Below are 25,721 nucleotides of genomic sequence, written 5' to 3' on the forward strand. Positions count from 1 at the left end.
GAAGGATGAACCTGGAGGATTTTGACCATTGGCTAGAAAGCAATTGGCATACAGAGAGGCATATGTTTTCTCAACGGTTTTGGTAGCACAATCAATGATGAAACCACTAAAAAATTTGTTATCCAAATGGTTGTCCACAGCTTGGTGACCAAGCAACCCACAACCCATTGAAATGCGTGAGGCAATTCACGCTTTCCGAGCACCGTTAGTCTGGCTGCCAACTTTGGAAATTAACGCTGTAGCAATTTGCACTTGTTTCGTGTATTCATAGCCATAGATCTGGAGACAAAAACAAAACAAGCCCTTAAATTTAGGAGGATTGGGGGATCCTGAGCTCCATGGAGTATTGATGAAAGAGTATAAAATCCTGGATGTCATTCAGCCATGCTTATTAACACGGTTTGTACCTTTGTTCTTGGTGGCTATTTTCTAGGCTTTTTACTTATTTATTTTTCTTTCTTCCAACAGTCTTGCAAGGAAATCTTTGACCTACAATAGCCTTGCAGTGGTATTGGCTTTGAATTGAATCAAGTTTCTCTAGGCATTTGAAACACTAAGGGGGTCACTAAATGTGAGATTTGTATTGGGCTAAGCAAACTGAGTAAGAAGTGGTTGCAGAGAACACAATAAACATCTAAGTATGAAAATGCTTCAGATGTGGGAGGAAAAGTCCTGGCTTTTAAAGTGGCTCTATAGGCAATAGTTCCTTTAGGACATTCAACTGGAAAGTTGCTTATTTGATCTTCCAAGAAGATGTAAGTTCTCCCAGCACAAAATGCTGAGCCATTAGGAGATTTGGATTAGGAAGGAATAATTTCTGTTCTGAGAGTAAGAGAATACTGCAGCTAGATTTTTTATTCTACAAAGACATATAAAGGGCCAGCAGCAGAACATTGTGTTACTGTATTGGCAAGATGACAAGGTTTGAAAGTGGCAGGCATTAAATAGATAGGTGGAAGCACAATTACTTTGAATAAATTGCTTTTTCTCTCTTTTTCTTTCACTATTTTTCACACCTTCTTTCATTATTGCTGTTAAGTACTAATTACACTACGATTTGTATTACAATCTGTAAGAATAATTGGTCCTGTTTTAAAGCATATCCTGTAAAAGGACCATTTCACAAGGTGTTGACTAAATTTATGACTAAAGCCATTCTCATTCCGTGTCCGTATTGGACTCTAATAAGATGCAGCACTGATTTCAAGAATGGGCTTCTGTGGGTTTGATTATTTGTGCAGGATAACCACCCTGATGAAAATTTGTACCATACTAGAAATCAAAGGACAGGACTGCATCATTAATGCCTGAATATGTGTGTAATAAAACAACTTCAACCTTTAACTGTCCTCTGATATTTTTAACGTCATGTTTCCTATAAAACAATGAAAGCTAAGAGCAAGGGTATGGACACACAAGGAATGACTTTTGCTTTAAAGATTCATTCCTGTCTGCCCTCCTCTGAGGTGCAAAACTACTCACAGGGCAATGTTTTGAGTTTTTTTTAAGGGGGGAGGGAGAGGCAAAGCAACACATGGTCAAGTATTAACTGGAGTAAGGACAGAAACTACTTGTGCATGCCGAAGAAAGGCTGCAGGCATAAATTTGTTTAATGTCTCCTGCCTTTGGTTGTGGGGGAGAAGGGAGGCTCCTCCTCTTGGTGGGTTTCTGGTGAGTGGGCAGCCCCTGAGCTGGCTGCGGGGGTAACTGCTGCTTCTGCCCCTTTGTGAGAAAGCGACCGACAGCAGGGCACGTGGGACCTCTGGCTGCCCCAGCATTAGGAAAAAGTGAAAAGGGGAAACAAATGAGCACCCGTTTAACTCCAAGTCTTGCTGCGGTGAATAAAACCAACCCAAATGCACAAGGACATGATAAGGAGAAATTATTTAGCTGCTTAAACCAATGTGAGGGTCCTAGATAATAAACAGAGGAAGTGGAATTGCTCATTTATGAGCATAAATTCAATAGAGATGGCATTGCTGGAACTTGATGGAAAATTTCTACTGACTGAAATCTTTAAATCACTGGTTATAATCTCTTAAGAAAGGTTTAGTGGACATAAGGGGATGAGAAATAGCATGCTATGACCAAAAAAAAAAGGGGCATGATTTATTTACTAATGACAAATGACAAAGAAATGATCTCATGGATTGATTTCCCACCGTGAAAAGTGTAAAATGGAGTATGAGTTGCTGTCTGTGGAAGAGTGGTCATTTTTGTGGAGGACCAGATGACTGGCTCCTTCAGTTACTATCTATAATGTATAGGAAGAAAAAGAAAGTCACTTTTTTGTGGGAGACATTAATCCAAATGACATATGTCAGCAGTCTCTTGCTGCCAGCACTGAAGCATCTTCAGAATCACTAAATAACATTCTTCATTTTCTTGCTTAAAAAGAATTGCACCAGGGAAACTCTAGACTAGACTTCTGTCCTAGCTGAGGGGAGGAACCACAGAACTAAAAATTAGCAGTGCGGTAAATTTAAATGGTCATAACTCGATTACATTTGTTGAAGGCAAACAAAATGCAAATCAGTAGCTTTAGCTGATACAATTTGACAAAGTGGAAAACAATTCTGAACTAAGTCAGTTGAGGGGAAAAATGTAAATTATAATTGGAAAACATCAAAGAATACTTTACGGGTTGCCTAATAAGCTGTAACTGGGAAGAAATAAGGGTACATTAGTTTCAAGAAAAACAACAACATCCTAGCTGAGGGAGCTGTTAAAACAATAATCCTCTTCTCCGTGAATACATAATAATAAGAAGAATGGGGAAGCTGAGAGTGACAAATATAAGATAGAAACTTCTAACTGCGAAAGCTGATACAGCCCTTTCCATAGGATAAGCTGCTAAACACTTGAGCTAAGGTAAGACATTAAACACTTGAGCTCTAAGCTTTCTTAAGAATAAAAACGACCTTTCCTTCCCAGCCCAGCTGCGCTCCTGGTCACCTACTGGTGCCACTGGCAAGACAAAAGCTTTGTCACAAGCAGCAGAGAAAGGACTTTAAAGACATTTATAGATACAAAACAGGGATGCTATAACCATGTCTTCTGACTGTATGATATCTTCCCCTCCATAATAATTTGGGAGAATGCTAAATTGCAGCTAAACATTTGAAAATGCGTAGCTTCCCTCCAGGAAACTGAGTGGGGCTGAGAGGCTGTGATGAGCGTTGGGGTGGCTGGTGGGGAAGCCCCAAGGAAGGCAGGGGGGAAGCTAACCTGTGAGACCTGCTAGCATTTCAATGGAGACAGCCAATCATAAGTGTGTTGTGCCTTAGCCACAGGAAAAATAATAGAAACCATGGGGGGGGGGGGGACACTGGACTGATAATGCTTTGAAAACAATATAATATGACTGTCAACAGACTGATAGAAAAATGCTTCCTGTCAAACCAACCTGAGAGCTTTATAATGTTGTTAGAAGAGGTGGTTGATAAAAATAATGTTGCTATCATACATTTAGAGTTGTAGAGTGCTGGTTTTTTTTCTTGGATGGTACTTGACACTTGTGTAGAAAGTGAGTGACACAAAACCAGCATAGCACACTACAGTAAATATGGCCTGCTTCCACAGAATAATAAGAAAAATTATTTATGGTGAAGTGATGCAAACGTGGTCTCTGTTGGTCTTGTCCTTGTAAGTCTTATCAGGCTTGTGGAAGGCACCCTTAAGTCTGATGGCTAGTAAAGCTTTCAGAAGGGGTGCCATAAGTACAGAGTTAAGTCATATCCAAAAAAGATCCGTTTGAAAACGATTTCTTTGGTTTCTCTGTGCAGCTGCTCTTCCTCTGTAAAGCGGAGAAAGCCAGGGCCTCCTACCTACTGTTAAAGATTAATATATTGAAAGACAGAAAAATATGACGAGTGTTCTAGAAGTGGCATATGGGTAGGGATCTGACAATGTCAACCTTATAGAAACAGAGAGATATCTCCAAAGGTTATTCGTGAATGATGAAACTCATTTTCAGATTTCATCTTCATGTTTGGAGACTTCGTAATTTTTCAGGGCTCTTTCTTGCCAATGTTCTTTAATGTTAATTACATATAAAGGTTAGTGCTTGCAGCAGGTCCTAGAAAAAAGGCCTAAAAATGGGAGAGATCAACAGAATAATGAAGCGGTGTTTAGTCTTCCTGTCCCCCACCCATCCACTGCGCTAACTGATACTTAAGGCAATGACAGCAATTTCTGACTGTAGCAGCCAGAGTCTGAGATGAGTTAAGTTCTCGTATCTTAAAGATTAAAATATACTTTAAAATGGCTTCAATGTGTTGTTAATTCAATAGCACATTCACTCTGGTAATACTAGACTCCATGGCAATATGATGTTTGTTTAGTGAGTTTGCTCATGAAAGCCACAGGCAATGGTTTAGGGAATGTCTGTGCTTTCAGAATGAAGAATGGCAAGACAAGGAAGTTTTGGACACCTTTGTTAGGCAAGCATGCACATTACTATGTTTACTGATTCTCTTCTTGACGAGAACATGTTCATTCCGTTCACAGCAAGAAGAACCAGTTTTCATCTCACTTTTGAAAGATTCCTCCATCATCTCCAGTCTATCAACAAATTCCGTGTTTATTGCCAAATTCATCAGGCAATTTTGTTTTTAAAGAGAATAAATTTAGTGGCAATGAAGTGTCAGACTGGAGAAGCAAGAGTCAGAGATACTGTACACAAAGAGTGCAAAGGTTGCACAGAGAAGAGCAATAGCTCCCTAAAGTTCCTTTATGCCATAATTTGTCTAACAGTCTCACTTTTAAAGAAGAAAAAGAAATAATTGTAGTCTTTATTTTCAGTTAGGGTGCTAGTTCAGTGCAGGTTCAGCTGAAGTCTGTTTTTTCACCAGGTTCAAAGCATGTTAGATCAAGTCCCTATCCTCCAGTGCTCCAATTTAGTCTCACAGAGATGATGGAACTGGGGCAATGCGCCTCCCTTTCATCAGGCTGTTTGCAAACATAACTGTGTGTGAAAAGCAAATGCATTAGAATATTTTGCTGACTTGCTTGCAAAAAAGATTTTCTGCTTTGGTATTCCATTTCATTTCCCCTCATTTTTTTAAGGCATGCTACAAGCTCCCCACCACCATCCTTTCCTCTAGCATATACTAGAAAAGAGAAATTTGATTTTCAAGAAAAACACGCCAGGTGGAAAAAATACGCTTGGCACCTGCAATGTCTCAGTGTATATTCTAGGGACAAAACAAGAGTATTTTTGTCCAAGAATAGTGTGTTTCTCTGAGTTCCTCCCCTGAGATTGGTACGAGGAGGTGTAATCTGCTCTCCCCTTGACTGAAGATCAGTGTGGCCTCCTTGCTCGCTGTGTGAGGGACCCCCTCCTGCCAGGATGTGCTGTGGTCCTGCTGGGCTGCCCTCAATTGAGAAGGTCTCATGGCAAAGGTCTGCAGCAGTGTTGGCCACAACACAGAACGTTTTTTGGCTTTGAGGGTGATTCTGTCGACTGGGTGCTTTAAGTCCCAAATCGAACAGGCGTAAGCAGAGCTGGGTCCTTTTTCCTCTCTGCGGATATTTAGGCACATCCCCCAGGTCGATCTCATGCTGTGGGATAAGTTATCACCTCGACTGTATAGTCAGTGTTTCACATAGCCCTTGTGGCTTTTATATGTTCCTCACACTGTGTGCATGCATGAACCTTGCGATTGAGCCAAGATTCAAGACTGAGATGGGAAATGAAGAAATACATATTTATCATTGAGTCCTTGGAAGCTAAGAAGCCTAACAATTATTGCTATCACTATGCTTGAAAACTGTAAGAACAGACCTATTAAAACAAACAGTCCTAAGAAATGCCCTTTTTCTAAATGATGTTAGCTTTCCTATGGACCAGCACTTCTGGCAAGGTGCCAGGACTGCCCTCATGTCTTCCTGAAGACAGCCTTTGCCCTGCCTGTAGTGGACAGCCCTCTCAGGGGCAGCTCTTCCTCCTAAATATCTTCTCTGACTTGTTGTGTGACCACTGTGATGGAGCCTAGCGCCTTCCCACCGCTGATCATCTGCACAGCAAGCGAGCTGGCCTCCCTAGGAGCGGGCAGACTGACTCAGAGCTGCTGCTGCTCTCTCAAAGTCTTTTTGAGGTATTTCATGCTCTCCCTGAGCCAGGCGGTGTTGGGTGTGCACTGTCAGTGAGCTTGTGTAGCGCAGGGGGCAGACACAAATACAACCCAAAATGAAAGATCCAGAATGAAGTGTAGTTTACAGCTCAGCTCAACAACATGGACATCCTCCTGCCCGTCACACTCCTGACTGGGAATGCAATAGAGGATTTTGTTGCTTGTCTGCCTAAATACTCTGATGTTAGATGTTTTCTTCGGTAAAAGAACTGGCATTGTCTTACATGCTGTATCAAAAAAGCACAGCACAAACTTTGCAACACAGTTGTGCTTTCCCCCTTGCTATTTGAGTTAATACCTGCCAAAGTGCTATGGCTACAATATACTTTTAAAGTAGTAACATCCTCCCTGTTTAGGTTATGCCACTTTCCTTCATAGTTTATCCTGTCCATTCCTCTGGGCATAAGTCTTAAATGTAAGCATTAAACAAAAATCTACACTTTGTGTATGAACAAGAAAGTAACATAATGGCCCCTCCTTCTAGCTCCAGTTCCAGTGACCATCTGGAGACTTCCTCGTTCAACTCTGGATGAACTTCAGCTGAAGTACAAGAGGCAGTTTGGCTCCATACAAGCTGTTCCAAGCCTCATTGTTGCTATTAGCAGTTTGTCTTAGTGACAAGGCTGCATTTTGCCTATTGAAGGTTTGGTTTTAGTGATTCAGCAAGTTTCCATTGTTCGCAATTGAGAGTAGATCATTCAGGCTCTTATGTTTCCAGCACTGTGGATACAATAGCATATTATCCTGGGGTGGGTTTTTGTTGTTGTTTTTAGGGGGGGGTGGGGGTGGCGGGTAAACATGCAATAGATGCAAGCTCTTTTCAAGGGCAGGTTCTTTTCCTGATATTCTTGCACAGTGTCTATTGCAATGGGGCTCTGTTTGCCTGTAGCCTTCAAAGCAAGCCAGTTATGGAACAGAATGAGGACCAAAACTCCAAGTTTTTAAGTGTGGCTGCAGCTCCTCAGGCTGTATCTAGCTGTTGTCAATAAGTGATGCACTGTCATGAATCATCAGGCCACAGGTGAGATTTACTGAAGCTACACAGAAGAAGCTGGATTTTATTGTTCTCCAAGTCCATTGGCAGCAAGGGCTTGGAAAATGATTGCAATGAGGGTAAAGTTATCATGGAGTCACAGAACAGTCAGGGCTGGAAGGAACCTCTGGAGATCATCTAGTCCAACCCCTTACTAAGACAGGTTCTCCTAGAGCAGGTTGCACAGAATTGTGTCCAGGTGGTTTTGGAATGTCTCCAGAGAAGGAGACCCCACAGCCTCTCTGGGCAGCCTGTCCCAGGACTATGCCACCCTCAAAGTAAAGAAGTTTTTCCTCATGTTCAGATGGGTTGAACATCCATCTGATGTTCAGAAACCACAGGTTTCCTCCCGTGTTGCAGTTTGTGCCCATTGCCCCTCATCCTGTCACTGGGCGTTTGACGCTCACCCTTAAGATACTTGTAGACAGTGGTAAGATAGTGATAAGTAAAGATATTTGAAGGACACATTCTTTGTTTCTGATGACATGAAGCTGGGAGTTACTGTCAAAACAGTGGAGAGTTGGACTCTACAGGAAAAACTGGAAAACTGATAGTTTGAATAGCAGTAATGAGGAATGCAGGCTCATTAACCTAGAAGCCTAACAATGAGCTCTCAGCTCATATGGAAATGCTTATCTGTTGAAAGCAATGGAGACAGAAAAAGCCCCTGAGTGCACTGGTTAATTGTAAATTGGCTTTGAGCCGCCGGTGTGGTGTAATATGGCTGAGTAAAAGCCAAGTGTGGTTCCAGATTGTTTTGGGGAGGAATTTTTCAGGAGCAATGGGGAAATATTAACGCTGTTGCACTTTTAAAACCGCACCTGGAATCATCTTTACAATACTAGTCACCTGTGTTGGAAGACAGATGGATTCAGCTGGAGCAGGTGGAGTGAACGGCTACAGGGATTAGCACAGGGCACTCTAATACACAGGAGTAAACTGGAAGAGCTTGATTTATTTGTCCTAGCAGGATAAAGGCTAAGGAAGAATGCAACTGTGCTCTATAAACACAAGAATGAATTAAACACAAGGAGTGAGAAGGCATATTTAAACAAAAGAACAATATTGCCTTGAGCAAATAGGTGTGTATGGCTTGGATGTGATTAAAGTTTCTCACAAAAGGTTCTGGAATACTAATAGAAGAAACCAAAATACTCTTTAGATAGATTTTAATAAATTTATGGAGATGACTGTATGAAATAGTTACCTATGAAGAGAAATTGAGCTCATGAGGTCCTTTTTGCAGTGTGTCCTTAGGCTTCCTGAAGTATATTGTTAATTACATGTTTTCCTTTTGGTCTTTGTTAAGCACGTATTATGTGTCTGTGTCAGGCATTATGTGTGCCTGAATAGTACTCACTTTGGGACCAGTTTTCAAATGCAACTCTTAAACATTCTGGTCTTGGACTAAATCAAGTGGACATTCTAGTTCAGAGAGGTGCAATTCACAAAGGCACCCACCTTCAAAGATTTCCATTTAGGAACATGAAGTTGGGGCCCCTCCCTCCTTCAACAGAATATTTATGCTTCCTTGTCCCCATGTCCTTTTCTTCCTAAGTCTCTGGCTTCTCAAATGAGTTAACAGCTTCTATGACACTTAATCTTCCCCCTCTTCCATGTGTTTTACCCCCTGGTGTTTCACAGCCTGCCTAGACAACTTTTCTGTGCTTCTCTGTGTCTCTTCCCAAGCCGAAACTTCTCCTCTTGGGTGGCACAGTGAAGTGCCTATTGCTTGTACCCCATACACTGCAGCAGTGCAGGAGCTTCTCTCCCCGTTGGGATTGCTGTTAGCAAACAGCAGGTGCAACCCAGCAGCTATCCCAGTTCACAGTACAGTGCAGGCAAGTGCCCAGTTGCTGCCAGCCAGTAGTGACCACTTACCACCTCTGCTCCTGCTCCCTTGTTGCTCCATCTTCCACACCCGCCCGCAGCAGCCTTTCAGCTGGTCTTTCCTCTGCCCTGTAACTTCAAGCCTCTCCCACCACAGTGCACCCTCCCTTGAAGAGGGGCATCTAACCCAGGAGGCTCCATTGCTGCCCCAGGTGTTTGGGCCAGCACAGATGACAGCAACCCATCCACCACACATCACAACCAGTGCAGCAAGGCAGGTCACACAAATCTGTTCACTAACCAACACAGCGACCTACAAGAACAGTCCTTTTAGAAAAAAAAATAATTTCCCAGTGCTTTGAAGTCCATTTAATTGCATATTTTGCAGTGGCATTTGCTTTTGACTCTACAGCCCTTATACCCTTATTGTACAGGTATCAGCCCATAGCCCAGGCTACAAAACCACATGCAGAACCAGGCAAAGCCCCCCAACTTGAAAACAGAAATGCGGGAACAAACAAGTAGCAGCAGTCAGGTTAAATTTTCCTTTGAATTTCTCCTTACTATGAGTCTATTAAGGAGAGTGAAGGAAAAACGACATATGTGGAAACTGCATAAACTGCAATATCGGATTGCAGTTGTATTTAAAAACATCTTAAGCAAAAGCTCTTAATACTTTTCTTCTCAAAAATAACTTTTCCACTACACAGTGTCCTTACAGTTTCTAAAGCAAACATTTGCACCCCTAAACATTAAAGCAGATTACTTGCTTGCTAAAGCTCTAGCTTTTTGTTTCCTTCAGGAAACACTGGAATTATCTGGGCTCACGGTGTGGTTAGGTTACACCTACCCCCCGCTGTGGCAACTGCAATACCATAAAACTTTTAACTCTATTATTTTAGCAAATTGTTTTTCAAGGCAGTTATATAAAGTATTTGTATAGACAGGTTGGGTTTTTTTAATTTGTTTGGGGTTTTTTTGTTTAACCCCCAGACCTTTCTGCTCCCTGGAATTCCTCCGCATCTGTAACAATGAGTTTCGAGTCTAATTACCCATCACAGAAACTTGTAACTCTGGAGCCATGACTTGGGCGCTGGTAGCAGCTGCACAAAAAAAGCTCTGCTCAGAGATGCTCTGCACAATCGCTGTATCTACAGTAATCTGGGATGTTAAGCTACTTCAGGAACTGCTGAGGACCCCAGATTCAACTGCTTGAGAATGGTTTTCTAATATGAAGACAGCAGATGTCTCTTAGGTATCGTCTTGTACAACTTCAGTAACTCGCTTACATTCAGATGTTTGACCATGCTGGTTCCACTAGCCGTCATCTCTGACTTAGTGAAATTCCATCCTTAGGGGAGCAAAGAAAGAGCATCAGGTATATAGTCCCCAAAAAAACACAAAACAGCTGGGAGTGGAAGCAGGGCAGAAGCCTTATTGGGGCTGCCTTGTATCTAACAGCCCAGAAATTTAACGATCTACCCAGGAGCTCTGTTTTCAAGTCTTCACAACCTTCAGTTCAAAGATAGGTCTCAACTACTAACACAGAAGTTGTAAATGCTGTGCAGAATGGATGTCTGCTTGCTTGGTTTGTATCTTCTCTACTGTGTATTTCACTGCATAGTTATTCTATGCTCAGAAATCTACCAAAAGAAGAAACTGTGAAGGACCCGTGTCAGAACAGTCAATTGCTCTTCTCATCTGAATGCTTGTTTAGAGGATGCTGGACACTGCAATCAGAGCCCTGCTTTTAACGAAAGTAGTGCAGGTATACTAACAGTTCCCCTTCCCTAGCTGCTTGGGAAACAAAATGAGAATCTGCCTCGCTCCACTTTTTCCATCAGATTTCTCTTAACATCAGGGGAAGTTTTAAGAGAAAGATTGCCATGCACAAGCAGGGATTTTCCTGTGGGACAGAAGTCAGTCCAGAATTAATTTCCAAGGGAAGGAACAATTCTCTGCTTGTTCTCTTCTGTAACACTCTAAGGCCTTTCATGGCTTTCAAGGCTCTAAGGCCTCCAGGAATACTCTCCACAGTCCGAATTTTATCACAAACTCTAGGCAAAAGACACAGACCTTTACTTTTAGAAACAGTAAGCGGTGGATGTGACTGCACATCAGAGAGCAGGTATTCCAACATGGATAACCTCACTGACAGCTCTGGTCAGCAAGCTGATGCAAGACAGGATGCGCACAGTGACATGATTAGAGGAAGAAGAAAGTAACTACTCAAGGACTACTAGACATCATCATTCTTACAATGGATGTAACCAGAATAATCTGCACGATGTGTAAACCTGAAGGTTATTTCACCTTCTGCATGAGTTTGCTAGAAGTAGGGATTTACTTATTTTAAAAATTAATTATCTATACAGTTATTCCCTTGTTTCCTTTTGTATATACCTGTTGGTGAACAGATCCTTGATACCTTTGTTCCATTAGAGCTTGTCTGGTTGTTTCCATTACAAAAGTCTACGCTCCAGAAGGAAACCAAGCCCTTTGGCAACTATGCAATTTTCACACAAAAGTTCAGGTTAGTTGTTTAATGGGCCAGATACCTTACACACCCTCTGGGAATGGAAAAAAAAGCAGCTCCACAGGCATAAGATATACAATTTCAACTTGCTGTTTTTAATGTCGGTTAAAAATGGTTCTTAATAACACAGACATGTTTAGTTAATGATTCACTTTGCCTTAATTACACAGTAACAAGCTGTCATGATTCCATCCTAAAATGGATTATTTCTGCAAAAGAGAGTTAACAGCAGGAATATTTTTAGACCAACCCCATAGGTTTCTTGCTTTAGCTGACTAGCAAGTCTCACGTTATGAAAAAGAAGCAGATTTCTGATGCTGAACAACATCGTGGTCGTGCCTCTTTACTACTTCTAGCTGGATCATTGGGAATTTTACTTGTTTTTCAAACCATCTGGCTACAGTGAGAAGCTGCTTCTCCTGGAATGAACGTCCAATGAACTGAAGCCCAACTGGCAAGCCCCTTTCTGAAAGAGCTGTAGGAACATTTATGGCTGGCAGTCCTGAAAGGAAGATACAAATGCAAAGATAATACATTAAACAAATCCAGTTGGAGTAATTTCTGTAGCAATTCTAAGAGAACCAGAAAATAAATTCTGTAGAGGAAAAAAGACTAGTTAAATAACTTGAGTCAATGAACTAAGGATACTGCTAGCTGATCACAAGAAATCAGAGTGATTTAAGGAGCCAGCGTCCTCTGAATAGATAATCAGCTCTCCTTAGAAAAATTACTCTGGTCTCTGGAACTTGAGCAGATTCATCTTACCTGCAGTCCGCACTCAGTTCCAATGTGCTCCACTTTAAAATCTAGTCTTACATTCTAAAGAATTTAATAAATAAACTATCCTTATACCTGGCTATTACTGTGAGACTTACAACACAGGGGTGAAATATCTTGATTTTAAAGAAGAGGTTAAATAGCTGAAGGGAATTGACATTAAAAATGACTAGGCAGGGGAAAACATAGATGAATTCCTGTCCCTACTCACCAGCCATGTTTGCAGCCTGTGTTAGGATGTCATCTTGTGCGCTGCGGGTTCTGTTGTCTTCTTTGATGAATTCCATGTATGGTACTGCATCACTCAGAGTGGTAGGAGTGAGTAAAATATCAACACCGCTCCTGAAAACCTTCACAAAGTCATTGGCAATGAGACGTCTGACTTTCTGTGCTTTAATAAAATAATTCTCATAGTTCCTAGAAAGAAATATGGACATGAGGGCCTGACATTTAATTCCAAAACCACAGAACTTAATTTCTCTAGTTACTGTAGAAAAGACAAGCCCAGTATTCCCTTTGGTTAAAAGCCTAACACTGGTACTTGAGTTTTTGATAAACCAGAAGCTTAGTCATCAAGCATGGTGTTTATGCTCTCACAGCAATGAAGCTGTTGGAGAAGGAAGAAATGAGGGCACACTGCTGGAGAAAGGTGAAGGGAAAACAAAATCCTAGTTTACAATGATTAACTAAAAAATCAAAACAACAATTTTATGACCATTCTGAAACTGTGTATTGAATTTCACTGCTGGGCAGCACAGCAAAGCCTAGAAACAATACAGAACTCAGGAGGCCTGGAAAATAGGCATTAATCATTTAGGATTCAATCCAGCAAGATACTTACAGCACGTGAAAAAGTCCCACCATCTACAGGGCTCCAAATGGACTTAAAGCTATCCATGTGTTTGTAGCATACTTCTCTGTAGAATACTATAAAGACTTTATCTTTCTTTAACTTTTTTTTCTCATGTAAACATGTGGTCTATGGATTTCTAAACTGTCTTTACACAACTGGGAAGCAGAAACAAATTAGTCAGCTTTATGTCTATTGTTCCTTTTAACTTCATATGCAGAACTGGTAAAAGTGGAATCCTTAAATTCAGAGAAGTTCAGTTTCAAAAGTAATTGCCACCTAAAACCACAGCTATGCTACATGCCAGAGTGTTTGTAGATAAAATGTAGATTAAAACCGCCCAAAAGCCACTTTGTTAGAGCAATCTAAAGTTTTGTTTCTGAAAAACTGCAGTGAAAATAGTTACAATTAATAGACAGCAGATTCAAGTTAAGTCGTCATATCATGAATTTGCCCTTTTTCTACAATAGTTTCTGAAATCATTCTAACTGTTAACTTTAGAAAGTCCCTAAGCACCACATCTACATGTCTTTTAAATGCCTCCAGGGACGGTGACTCAACAACTGCCCGGCGCAGCCTGTTCCAGTGCTTGACAACCCTTTCAGTGCAGAATTTTTTCCTAATATCCAATCTAAACCTCCCCTGGCACAACTTGAGGCCATTCCTCTTGTTACTTGGGAGAAGAGACCAACACCCAACCTCCTACAGCCTCCTTTCAGGCAGTTGTATAGAGTGCTAAGATCCCCCTGAGCCTCCTTTTCTCCGGGCTAAACAACCCCAGTTCCCTCAGCTGCTCCTCATAAGACTTTCTCTCTAGACCCTTCCCCAGCCCCGTTGCCCGTCTCTGGACACGCTCCAGCACCTCCACGTCCCTCTTGCAGCGAGGGGCCCAAAACTGAACACAGGATTCGAGGTGCAGCCTCACCAGTGCCCAGTACAGGGGACGGTCACTGCCCCAGTCCTGCTGGCCACACTGTCTCAGATACAAGCTAGGATGCTGGTGGCCTCCTTGGCCACCTGGGCACACTGCTGGCTCACGTTCAGCTGGCTGCTGACCAGCACCCCCAGGCCCTTTCCCCCAGGCCCTTTCCAGCCACCCTTCCCCCAGCCTGTAGCGCTGCGTGGGGCTGGTGTGACCCAAGGGCAGGACCCGGCACTGAGCCTGGTTGAACCTCATGCAACTGGCCTGGGCCCATCGGTCCAGCCGGCCCAGCTCCCTCTGCAGAGCCTTCCTGCCCTCAGCAGATCAGCATCCCGCTCAACTTGGTGCTGTCTGCAAACCTACTGAGGGTGCACTTGATCCTCTTTTCCAGATCATTCATAAAGATATTAAACACAACTTCCTGAACAACCATCTAGTTATTTTACAGATTACAAAAGCAAGATAAAAATAATCTGTAAAATGCAACATTTGCAGGAGACACAGATGGCTTTACTATTTATTCTAAGAATGCTTTTTGAACCCTGTGTTCTGTTCTTCAAAAGTAATTTACTGTGGACAAGAACAGGACTCTCCTGTTCAATCTTGATGGAAGCCAATTGTGTATTCCTTTACAGAAGAGTGAACTACATGAATTTTAAAGCAGCTTTAGGAAAGCCGATCTGGACAGTTGTAACCAGAAGGAGCACACTTGGCAGGAATATCAGCATTCCATAAAAGCTGGTTGTTTCATACTGACTGATAACATTCCTGTCCCCTAAAGCAACTAGAAGTCACATCTGACGAATACTCCAGCAGACAGAGCTCTTTCTGTAGTGCACTTGCATTAAGACTGATGGCACAATTAATATTTCTGTTAGCATCTGAACAAATTAAGACAGAGAAAACCAGCACTTTTACTACCATAAATTAGGACTGTTGGATAAGGACTGAAAAATAAGGGAAAAAAGGTAAAATTGATCCATGCACCAGCCTCTCTACATGAGCTGGATAAAAACCTGTCTTCTGTAAAGACATCAGTTCAGTACCTTTGCCAGGGCCTTCCTTTCCCTGTATACTGAGGCAAAGAGCTGTAAGTTAATTTAATTGCCGTATCTTCTGTCCTTCTCTAGAAGACCTCACTAGAATGCATCAGTAGTTTTTCTATGCAGTTCTAATGGAATTAACAGCTACAGAACTTTGAAAACTATAGCAGTAATGGCTTCAGTATGATTTCAATGTCATACCATAGGACAGATTTTTCCTTAATTCAACTAATAGGCGCCAATAATACCCTGGTAGGAGGAAAAAAAAAATCACTATGTCGTTTTATTTATTTAATTTAGGAGGCTCACTGGTAAGACTAACGGAAAACATTACCATTCATTACTAGCAGTTCACTAGGTATTATATAGCTAAAGCAATAATAATAAATACAAGTAGCTACTAGTGTAAGGATGAATATTTTTTTCATGTCACGATGAATAATTAATCACCATTTGCTTAAAGAATTGTTAACTTGACAAATTTAAGTTTGAAGATGTTCTGCTTACTGTTTCAACAAGAAATAGTTTCCTGACAGAATTCTTCCTCTCACAACATCATTAAAGCCTTCTCGTCGTGTTGCAGCATACATACTTTCTGTGGACTTGTTCATGTCAGAACGGTGTCCTGAAAAGAAAAAGCACTTTGGAAATTAATACTTTTTGTAATCCTTAAGATTTTACAACATAAGGTAGTGTTATACATAGTAATACAATAAGCCACTGTTTGCTCAGTTTGACATACTACCATTCCAGAACAAAGCATATGATTCCTATTTTATTATAGATATATAAACAGATTTTAAGCCCAGACACTCCTGTGTCTAGAAGTGAAATATATTACAGTATGTATTTATTTACTCATTTTTCTTGGACAGCGTTTTTACTTCATTCATCTTGAAGAAAGAACACCAAGCATTCAACCATGAAGAGCGTATCTATTATAACTAATACTTTTTAATGGCATCCAGCAACGTCTCTATTGTCCGAGAAAAAAGTTTTTTCAAAGGCCTTACCATATTCCAGTCCATCAAACCTGGCCATATTTGATGCCACTTCTGCTGCGCACAGCACATGATAGCAGACAATTGAGTAACGAGTGTGTGGTAGACTCACTTCAATTACTTTAGCACCTGCACTCTTAAAGAGGTCAGCAGCCTTTGACCAGACAGCCAGAATTTCACTAGAAAGACCTGGTGCATGATATTCCTCAGAGAAAAACAAAAAAGGGAGTGATTTTACATACTGATTTACTTAGAATGGCAACCAAAACACAAATACTCCTTGCTAAAAAATACACTGAAACTATCACCTCACCACTATATGATTTAAAGTACTTACTAAAGCTTCTTGCATCTACGAAATATTATTCAATCAAACAGTATTAAATTAACAGGATTCAGTCTTCTTAAGAATACTATGTTCATCTCAGTAGGATCACCCCACATATTGCAGCCCACAGAATTTCAGCAGTTTCTTCCCAAGGAGGAATTGCCCAATTATTTACTTATTTGTCTATTCATGGAAACTGTGATGCACTGCTCTGCAGTTTGTGGGTAGAAACTCTTCAGGTTTAAATCCTAATACTAGGGCTGCTGTGAGTAGGAAAGATAAAAAGATATTAGGGCCACTGCATACCAGTGGCAACTGGCTTGCCTCAGTGAAACAAACCAACCAACCCACCGAAGAACTACAATCAAGGGGTTGGCACAAGACTTAGATAGCTCTTAAACAGGAACATAGCTTAAGTTAAAGATATTCTATTAAAATTTTCTATTTTTGAAGATACTTGCTTGACTTCTAACCCACAGTATCAGGGTCATAATACTGTCTAATTCCTGAGTAGTTATGACCCATGTTTAATATATGCATGTATCTGTTTAAGATAATCTGTAGCAGTAGAGAACAACTGTCCAAAGGATATGAATAATTAACCAATACCACTATTTTAGCTTTATCAACGTCTAAACAATATGCAGCTATTAATTTTCTAGGCATACAATTTTTGCATTTCACAGATCCCGAATAATTGCTCAGTGGACATCTGTTTACCAAATTAAATCTTTTAATATACCTGTTCTAACACAGGTTCAAATACTGAGAATCAAACCAACAAATGTTATTCACATTGTCTCTTTGAAGGCAGAGCATTTACTAAATTAAAGATAGGCTGAAGTCCCAAATGTTGTGCCTAAATTGCAAGTATCCTTACAAACATGATTGAATTGTATACATCAGAAGCCAGATTACAGTTGTCTTTCAATCCTTATCAGAGCTTTGTGAATTACAGCTCCTTCTGCTACTCAACTGCTTTTAAAATTCTGCTTTGTGTTAACACAGTGCCATTTAGTCAAGTATCTCAAAGCACTGCACAAACCAATACTAATGTCACTGTGTGAGACGGCACTAAAAGCAACTTGGTTTGAGGTTATACAGGTGACTGATGAAAAAGTAACAGAAGGAACCAAGAACTGAAGTTCCCCATTTGCCTTGGAACTTCCCAGTAGAGCTTCCCACAATAATGACAAAATGTTTCAGATGAAGCATTAGCATGTGCTTGCTATGAATTGCCTGCACAGGCAACAGAGCACATACGGCTCTTTTCCAGGAGCTGCTTTGTACTGTCTTCACTGTTTTAAATCATAAGAGACTACAAGGTGGTGAGCAAGACACAAATATTTTTTTGTTAGGTATCCTATTTGCCATTCCTGTCCACAATTATTGACAGAATTTAAATGTTACCTTTGGAATTCCTATCGAGAGCTTGCTGATGTCAGTCAAATTGGGTAGTTCAAACGGCTTAAAGCTGTCCTGAATTGTGGTAGAGTCTTTAGGATCATGTCCAGCAAGCGAACCTGAAATTTGACATGACATGTAAAGAACAGCAAAATATACACTGGGTATTCTGGGTAGCCAGAATTCAGTTTGGTTTTAGGTAATGTAAACAAAGGTATGCTGTATACAAAGACATATGAAGTAGTAATACCTAACACAACTGCTGCATCATCCACACATCTGGTTAGGATTCCTGGCACATCCATAGAGTTCACTAGGGGAATGAGACCATGGCGAGAAATCAGTCCATATGTTGGCTTTAAACCTACTAGACCACAATGAGCAGCAGGGTTTCGGGTAGATCCTCCTGTGTCTGACCCTAAGGCTCTACGGTTTCAAAAGGATTATCAATTAGTAATTCAGAACTTATCCAAATAATAAAAATTTACAGCTTTAAGATGCACGGATTTAAAAATGCGTGAATTCTTCCAGATTAGAAGTCATAATCACACAGCCTAAATTTCAGTCTGCTCCCTATGTCTGCTATTTTTTATCTGTTCTCTTACTTTTCTTAGTGTCTCTGCACTAGCCATCAGGAAAGCCCAGTTCTCTTCACAAAGCAGAAGTAGACAGGCAGAATTTCAGCCATCTGAACATGGCCCTAAATACCTACTTCTGCCTTCTCTGTTGGTCTGTTCCAGTACTGTGGATTCCAAAAGATACACCTCATGTGATTTAGTGTATGATTTTCAGACATCGCTGTCATAGTCATTCAGCAGCTAATACGCTATGAAGCAGCATCTTTCAATATACAATCAAACAGTGACACAGTACACTTCTTGCCCCTAACAAGAGGGCACACTTTTCGAAGTCTAGGATGTTTTTACTGCTTCCAAACCTACAAAGCATAGCATCAGAACTCCCAGCTTACAGCAGCTTAGGTGCAATTTTAGGACATTTTTTAAATTTTTTTTTGACTTTTTTTTATTCTTTCACAGGTGAAACCCTGTTCTTTCTAAATTGAAATTTCTATTACAAAAATTGTAATGGAATTGGAAATTCGTATTGCAATGAAATCCACTCTTCTAGTTTTTAATAATTTTAAGTTCAAGCACCATTTAAAAAATAAAACAGCTTTCATCTAAGTCTTTGCCAAAAACAAGTTACACTTCAGGAGGAGGTATAACTTTTATTGAAGTGGTTACGTGACTTTTCCCATAGGCATCTGTTTCTGAGATGGCTGAACCAATTCAATTGACTTTGCTGAAGTAGAATTTTTTCAGAGCTTTTGTGTTGATATAAAAGATCCTCAATTTTGTAGCATTTCTGTACATCCAAATTTCAAAGTGAAAAGACAAAGACTGGCAGCATTCCTGATGCCTGAAAGAAACTAATAGAGTGGATATACAATAGGTTATAAGCAATAAAATAGCTGGACAAAAAAACCTCCATGATCTGACAAAGTGCTGAGCAGTGCAAAATGAGAGTTCAGCATGCCCAGCAACATAAGAGAAGGTGCCAGACCCTATCAGGATCAGCCCATTCTGGCTCAGGACAAGGACCAGCAGTCCTTGGGAATGGCTGCATCGAGTTCGTTTTCAACAGTATTAAAATGTTGAGTAAACTACATCTTAGCAAAGGGCAATGAGATGAAGAGAGGTATCATTTAAAAAAATCATAAAATAAACTGGGTCTTGTATATAAAGACATTTTTTTTAAAAAGCTGTAATCAACATTAGCAAAAAATATTTCCACAATAAAATAGACACTTACAATATAGTCAATGGGTAAATGAGAACACAGTAACTAAAAAGCATTCTTAAACACCTTCCAGTTAAGAGCACAACTGAAATCATCTTCTATAAAATGTGTTCCACTATGCAGCTCTAAAAACTGTATAAAATTAAAGGTGTGAAGTTTTAAGGATCAGATTTCTTTTACCAGTTGGATGGGAAGATAATATAGATAACTGATTTGTTAAATAGCATTTTGCTAGTTCATGCAGATAATGATTATTGTAAAAAAAAATAAATCTGCCTTTTTAAAATCACTTTAAAAAAACTCAAACACCCCCCCCAAAACTAAAACTGTCTTCTAACTTTTTAAAGCAGACAAGTCTGTAAGTATCCGAGTAGTATCTGTGCATCCTTCTGTTAAGTCAGGGATTTGAAAGCTTTCAGATCCCAAATCTCATGTATTACTACATAACTCTGCTATAAAAACAAAGGAGGGGAGGAAAGATTATTATACTGTTACAAATTAAGGGATCTCCTCATTTGCTGAATTACATTTTCAGCATGTATTTGTGTCATGCACTTTCTGAGGAAGATGATGTGTCACAAAACCCATGTTAATTTTAAGAGAGTATGTGGGAATAATAATAAAACTGTCATTCCTTTATTGCCATTATCATTTTAATTCACCCAGCACAAAGTGGTTGTATCAGTATGATGAATAACACTCAAAATTAATAAGCCTAAATTTGTCTACGTGGATTAATCCTGGCTTCATCATATGCCACGAAAAAACTAGGGATGCCGAAATAAATTCTTGCATGCCAGTGCAAATAACCCTCCTGGTTCAAACTAAATTATGAGAAAATTATAAAATTAAAACCTTTCAACATATTTGGAGATATTTAATAAAAAAGCAATTTTTTAAAGCCTCTTACGCAAAACATGTGAAAGATGACACAGCAGCCGCACTGCCTCCTGAGCTCCCTCCTGTTATTACCCAGTTAGACTCTTCGTCCTCAGAATCGGATTTTGGAACAGATTTTTCCTTGTACTGTCTTGAATAACTCCAGGGATTTCTGACTGGTCCAAATACCCCATCTGTACTCCCAGATCTAAGGTAGTCAGACAGGACAAATACAGACACAAGCGACAGATGACACACTGCATTCTCCAAGTTTTTTTTCTTTATCCAATTCCTCATCCTTCATCATAGCAAATTCAATTTCAGCTTAAAGAGACTGCTGTATATAAATCCTTGTGCAGCCAACTTCAACAACGTTACATGGAACTGTAAAGTCTAAAAGATCTTCACAAAGGATCTGAACTCATACCTCTTTCTATCTCCTCTGTGTCTAATTCCACTGAAAAGAACATAATCACAAAAATATAAACCTCATTTAAGCTATGTAACAGTAAACCCGAACATCTGCTTCAAAAGAAACATCTTCTGGTTTCCTAACCCTGCATTTGGAAAAAGCAAAAGATGACCACAGTCTTGCGGAAAACCATGCTGCTAAAGGTGGGGGGGAAAGCCCCACAATAGCAGGAACAAGCACTTCTCTGTAAATAACACACTATTACTCACTCTGTAGCCCTCTCCTGAGGCCACAGGTTGCTGGTTCAGACTGTTACACTGACTTCTCAGAAACTGGTTTCAGTCAGATGCCACCAGAAGCAGGGGTTGGGGGTACCTTCCTTCTTCTTCACAACCTCCACCCCATGTTCCCCCTGACTCCAGGGGGGCAGTGTTATGATAGCCAAAAGATCAGTGGGCAGTTGACACAACAGTTGAAAACTAACCTTATTGAGGCATCATTACTGGATTCACACCCTGATCAAGCACATGGAGCAGCCATGTCGGTGCTCGCATAAGAGACCATGCAAACACACAGACCAGAGGCCAGTAGTGGGATAAGCTTTTGTAGGAGAATCCTGCACTTTAATTAGCTTAGACTAGTTGTAATACTGCATAATCAGCTCTTTCCCAGCTCCTCCTTCAAAGAGTGTCTCTGACACACTATTTACTTTACCCAAAACAATACAGTCAAAGTATTTCCACCCCATCCACATGAATTCCCAGTCAAACCTCTGTCTTCAGTTTAGGTAAAATAAAAACAAAACCAAAACACAACACTTATTGTTTCTCATAGGTAACTAAAGTCTCAGACATTCCTTTCCAGATCCAGCATTTGTGGTGACAAAGATGCCTATCCCTAACTGCCCAGTGCTGTTCCTTGCTATAGGTTGGCTGCCTTCACTGATTTCCTAAAGAATCAATTTGTGAGAGTATTTTCTATCAAGCTCCTGACAAAAAGTCACCAACATTAGCTTAAGCAATTTAAAGTGTTACTTTACATTAGCCTGTTTGCAGCAAGTCAGGGAGCACTCATACAAATTAGTCCAGTGGCTGACCGGCAGAGGTGGCAACTGCCATCAGGAGCATGATAATAATTAACTAAGTGCAAAAACCACCAGTGAGGAGAGAGAAAAAGGCAGCAATTAACTGGTTATGTAACCAATTCTAGTAACAAGCTACTGGATCTGGAAGAAGTCTGCTCCGTCTCAGCCTTCTGCAAAGGCTGTACTGCTTCTTCCCCCTCAAACACAGCTATAGTTAAACATAGTTTTTGCAAAACTCAGCATTTGTATCATTTAGACAACAGTATAAATGCTCAGGGAGAAATTAATGCAACTTTATATGATCTTCATGGGTAAGTATTCATTATTTCCTAACCTCAGAAAAAGACGAGTTAAGGATTACAGGTAAATTGGAACAGATTGTGTGTATTTAATGTGCAATCACACATTAAAAATAATAAGTATCACTCACCCCATTGCAAATTCATCTAGGTTTGTTTTTCCTAAAAGCACAGCTCCCTGATCCATTAATTTCTGAACTACTGTAGCATTGTAAGGAGAAACATAACCTGAAAACAATCACAACAATTATAAGTGAGTGGTGAGATACAGTTGATTTTTACAAGTAGCTACTCTGAACACTTCAAAGTTGTCATTCACAGTGTCAAAGTTTTCCTTCAAAATAACATGAGTAACTTCCAAAATTTAGCAAAAGTCAATCAAATGCTGTTTTGTTTGCAATGCCTTTTTCTTCTCTCCACAACTTAGAACCCAGTAATTCTGGATTATACATATCTCGAGTGTGGAGCTAAGACTTCACATACCCAAGTTACCGGAAGGGTAGCATTCAGCTAATTGGCAGAAACTATCTAAAATTAGAATTGAGAAAGAGCTCCTTTCTGTGAAGTGCTAAACTATCTTGAATTATCTCCTCTTATCATGAGATAAAGGAGCATACGGTTAACCACAGGCTGAAATAGTAACTGGCTATTCTACAGTAAACGTGCACCGTTGACCACTCAGACCTTACATAAACTAGACTGAGAACCATGACACTCACATGAGATCCTAGGCAGCAACCAGTTCCTTTTGTGAATATTGACAGGGATTTCTGCACCCCCAACCTCAACAGGAACAAGACATCATCACTCCTAAGTCTCTCAGCCACAACAGTGCAATCAATCACAATGGGTCTAAGAATGTGCTTTACTGAGAAGCATCTCAGGTAATGTAACACTTTTTAAAATGGCAAAGCCATATTTTGTTTCTTCTGCTGTTAAAAAAAAAACCACAATCAGATTATGGGTCTGCTAATTTACTTGAGCTATCGCTATCTTCCACAAAACTTTTCAATTTCACTTTGTACAGAACAAAACAGTTACAAGGAATATTTTCTACTTTTGCTTATACCCTGAAAACTTTCTAACACCTTGTAAATGCTCATGGCGTGTTAAGACAAACAACGAGCTTAGGAAATCTCAAAAAATTTAAAAAGCCTTATAGAACATATTTGTTTATCAGGTACATGGAGAAAATAATTGTTAATGTCTACTCTTCCTACAGCCATATGAAAAAAACACTTAAGTCAACAATTATCAACAGAACAAATAAAAAAAAAAGAAAAAGAAAAAAAACCGTATTTGGATTTTGCTAGACAAGCACTGACTGCTCTCCTGTAGAACTAAAAGTAACATGAAGCAAAATGAGAACTATAGAACAACTATTCTAGTATATAGGCTATAATAAACATCACATTGGTAACAGCATGTAACTATGAATAAAGGAGATAGTGTGCTTGTAACAAGAAAAAGATGCATCTGTAATACCAGGATGAGCTTGGCAGAAATTAGACAAACATATTTTCGCATCTCATTTTTTGAAAATATTTAGATTTCTGGAAAACTCCACTCCATAAACCCTCTGAAGAAAGAAGCAAGAGCTCTAAAATCAGATCTGATTTTACTTTAAAAGCTCTACTGTACCTTTTAGCATGTTTGAAGCACATGTCGTCTCAATGCCAGCTGTATTAAAGTTGTCCTTTACTGCAATAGGAATTCCATCTAAAACACCCAGCGGCTGACCTGCATTAGGAATTTTTGCAAAGACAACAGAGATTAAAACAAAGATATATGTGCAGTCTTATCAATTACACTTTATTTTTTTTGTCCCTTTGGGTGTTTTTGGAAACAAGAATGCTATCCACTTAGTATTTGACGGTTGTCTGTCACATTTTCAAGAACCATCTTCCATTCTAACTAGCATTGAGCATTCTGCCAAACCAGACCAGGCCTCGCAAAGCAGAGCTCTGCAAACCGTGTGTAAGCCTGCAAGACAGGCAGCTGCTTTCATATAGGTTAGCTATCCCAAAGGAGTGCTTACCTTTTCAAAATGTGACCATGTAATGCTTATTTCAGCCATAGGTGCTGCCTAAATCTACTCCATCCCTAGGCTGGGAGCCATAAATTCTGCCTACCTGACATACACAGTAGATACAATCTAAAAAAATTACTGAAGCAGAGAAAATCTTCCCTAAGTGATCGATTATCCTCCATCCAGCCAAAAAAAAAAAAAAAAAAAAAAATTAAATTAAAAGGCCTGTGTCAGGAAACCAAACACTCTGGGTGGCAATTTTCGTAAGCTGCCAGAGGACAGCGTCACCCAGAAAGGAAAAAAAAACATACCTCGTTAGGTGAAAACTTCCCTTTTCTGGGAAAGCACAGGAAAATGAGGACAATCAGCCTCTAAATGCTGTAGATAACAGGACTGAATGCTGTTCTGTTCACCAACTAATAACTGTGATTAACAATGTTGTTTTATTTTCATTTGCTTGCTTAATTGAAACCTGATAGGCTGCACCAGGTGTTTGCCTATCCCAGCCAACAGGCCTGCAAAAGGCCACTGCATCTTCCTGATCCTAGGAACTGCTGGCTACCAATTCAAAATAAATTGGGAGAGAAGAGACAACCCACAGCCACGATGTCGTTCAAGAAGCACAGACCGTATTTAATCTGCAGTACCTGGTTTGGTTCAGGTTTTTGCCTCTGATTTTTGACCTGAATATGCTACTGGGTGCCAAGCACACACCATGGGCATGCACCCACGGGAGCCTCAACCCCCTCACCCCCCGGCAGCACACAGCTACCCGGAAAGGAAAATGGGATTCATCTAACACAAAGCGTTCCTCCACGACGCCTTTTTGGGGACTCGTATTAATTACAAACGTACCTCTGCTGTATCTTTTCTCTGATTCTTCAGCCTGCTTCAAAGCTGCTTCTTCCGCCACGGTAATATAAGCGTTCAGAAACTTGGTGCTTTTGATAAGGGAGAGGCACCGCCGGCAGAGCTCCGTCGGACTGACACGTCCTTCCCTCAGCGCTGCCGAAACCTGCAAGCGCATCCCCCCCTGTTAAAGCAGCCAGGTGACAGAGCCCGCTTCGGGCGTCGAGGGGACAAAGCGCCATCCCCGGGCTCCGGGGAGCGGGGACGAGAAGGGACAGACAGACACCCGGCGGGCCCGCTCGCCCCGGCCGCCATACCAGCCCGCGCCGCGGCGGCTCGCCAGCGGCTGGCACCGCTCACCTCGCGGAGAGAGGCGCGCAGCATGGCGCCCCGCTTCCCGCCGCCTCACGCTCGCCGGCCCGCTACGACCCCTCTCCCGGCGCCGCGGCTGGGCGCCGCCATCTTGCCGCAACACCGAGCGGCACCATTGGCAGGGCCGCCAAGAAAGCGG

General features: G+C 40.7%; 1 protein-coding gene across 2 annotated transcripts; it reads right to left on the reverse strand.

Moving 5' to 3' along the window:
- Positions 1-11,607: 11,607 nt before the first annotated feature.
- On the reverse strand, positions 11,608-25,701 carry QRSL1 (glutaminyl-tRNA amidotransferase subunit QRSL1). Of its 2 annotated transcripts, XM_056342306.1 has the most exons (11): positions 25,571-25,701; positions 25,217-25,376; positions 23,974-24,072; positions 22,464-22,560; positions 20,569-20,745; positions 18,109-18,284; positions 17,865-17,977; positions 16,139-16,331; positions 15,633-15,750; positions 12,522-12,727; positions 11,608-12,035 (listed from the first exon to the last, which is right to left on the reverse strand). In XM_056342306.1, the coding sequence occupies exons 1-11, from the start codon at positions 25,592-25,594 to the stop codon at positions 11,824-11,826; spliced, it is 1,575 nt and encodes a 524-aa protein (XP_056198281.1). In that variant the 5' UTR covers positions 25,595-25,701; the 3' UTR covers positions 11,608-11,823. The 2 variants fall into 2 exon arrangements, with proteins under 2 accessions (XP_056198281.1, XP_056198282.1); XM_056342307.1 differs by lacking the exon at positions 20,569-20,745.
- Positions 25,702-25,721: the final 20 nt, after the last annotated feature.

This window comes from Falco biarmicus, chromosome 6 (assembly GCF_023638135.1).
Source record: "Falco biarmicus isolate bFalBia1 chromosome 6, bFalBia1.pri, whole genome shotgun sequence".
Lineage (NCBI taxonomy): Eukaryota > Metazoa > Chordata > Aves > Falconiformes > Falconidae > Falco > Falco biarmicus.

What these genes read in the sequence shown, in the direction of transcription:
- QRSL1 (XM_056342306.1), bottom strand. Translation starts at nt 25,594, where the DNA reads ATGCTGCGCGCCTCTCTCCGCGAG. An exon ending in TGATGCAGCAGTTGTGTTAG is followed by an intron (nt 17,978 to 18,108) that starts GTATTACTACTT and finishes GTCAAATTTCAG; the next exon opens with GTTCGCTTGCTGGACATGAT. An exon ending in AACTATTTCTTGTTGAAACA is followed by an intron (nt 12,728 to 15,632) that starts GTAAGCAGAACA and finishes ATTTCTTTCTAG; the next exon opens with GAACTATGAGAATTATTTTA.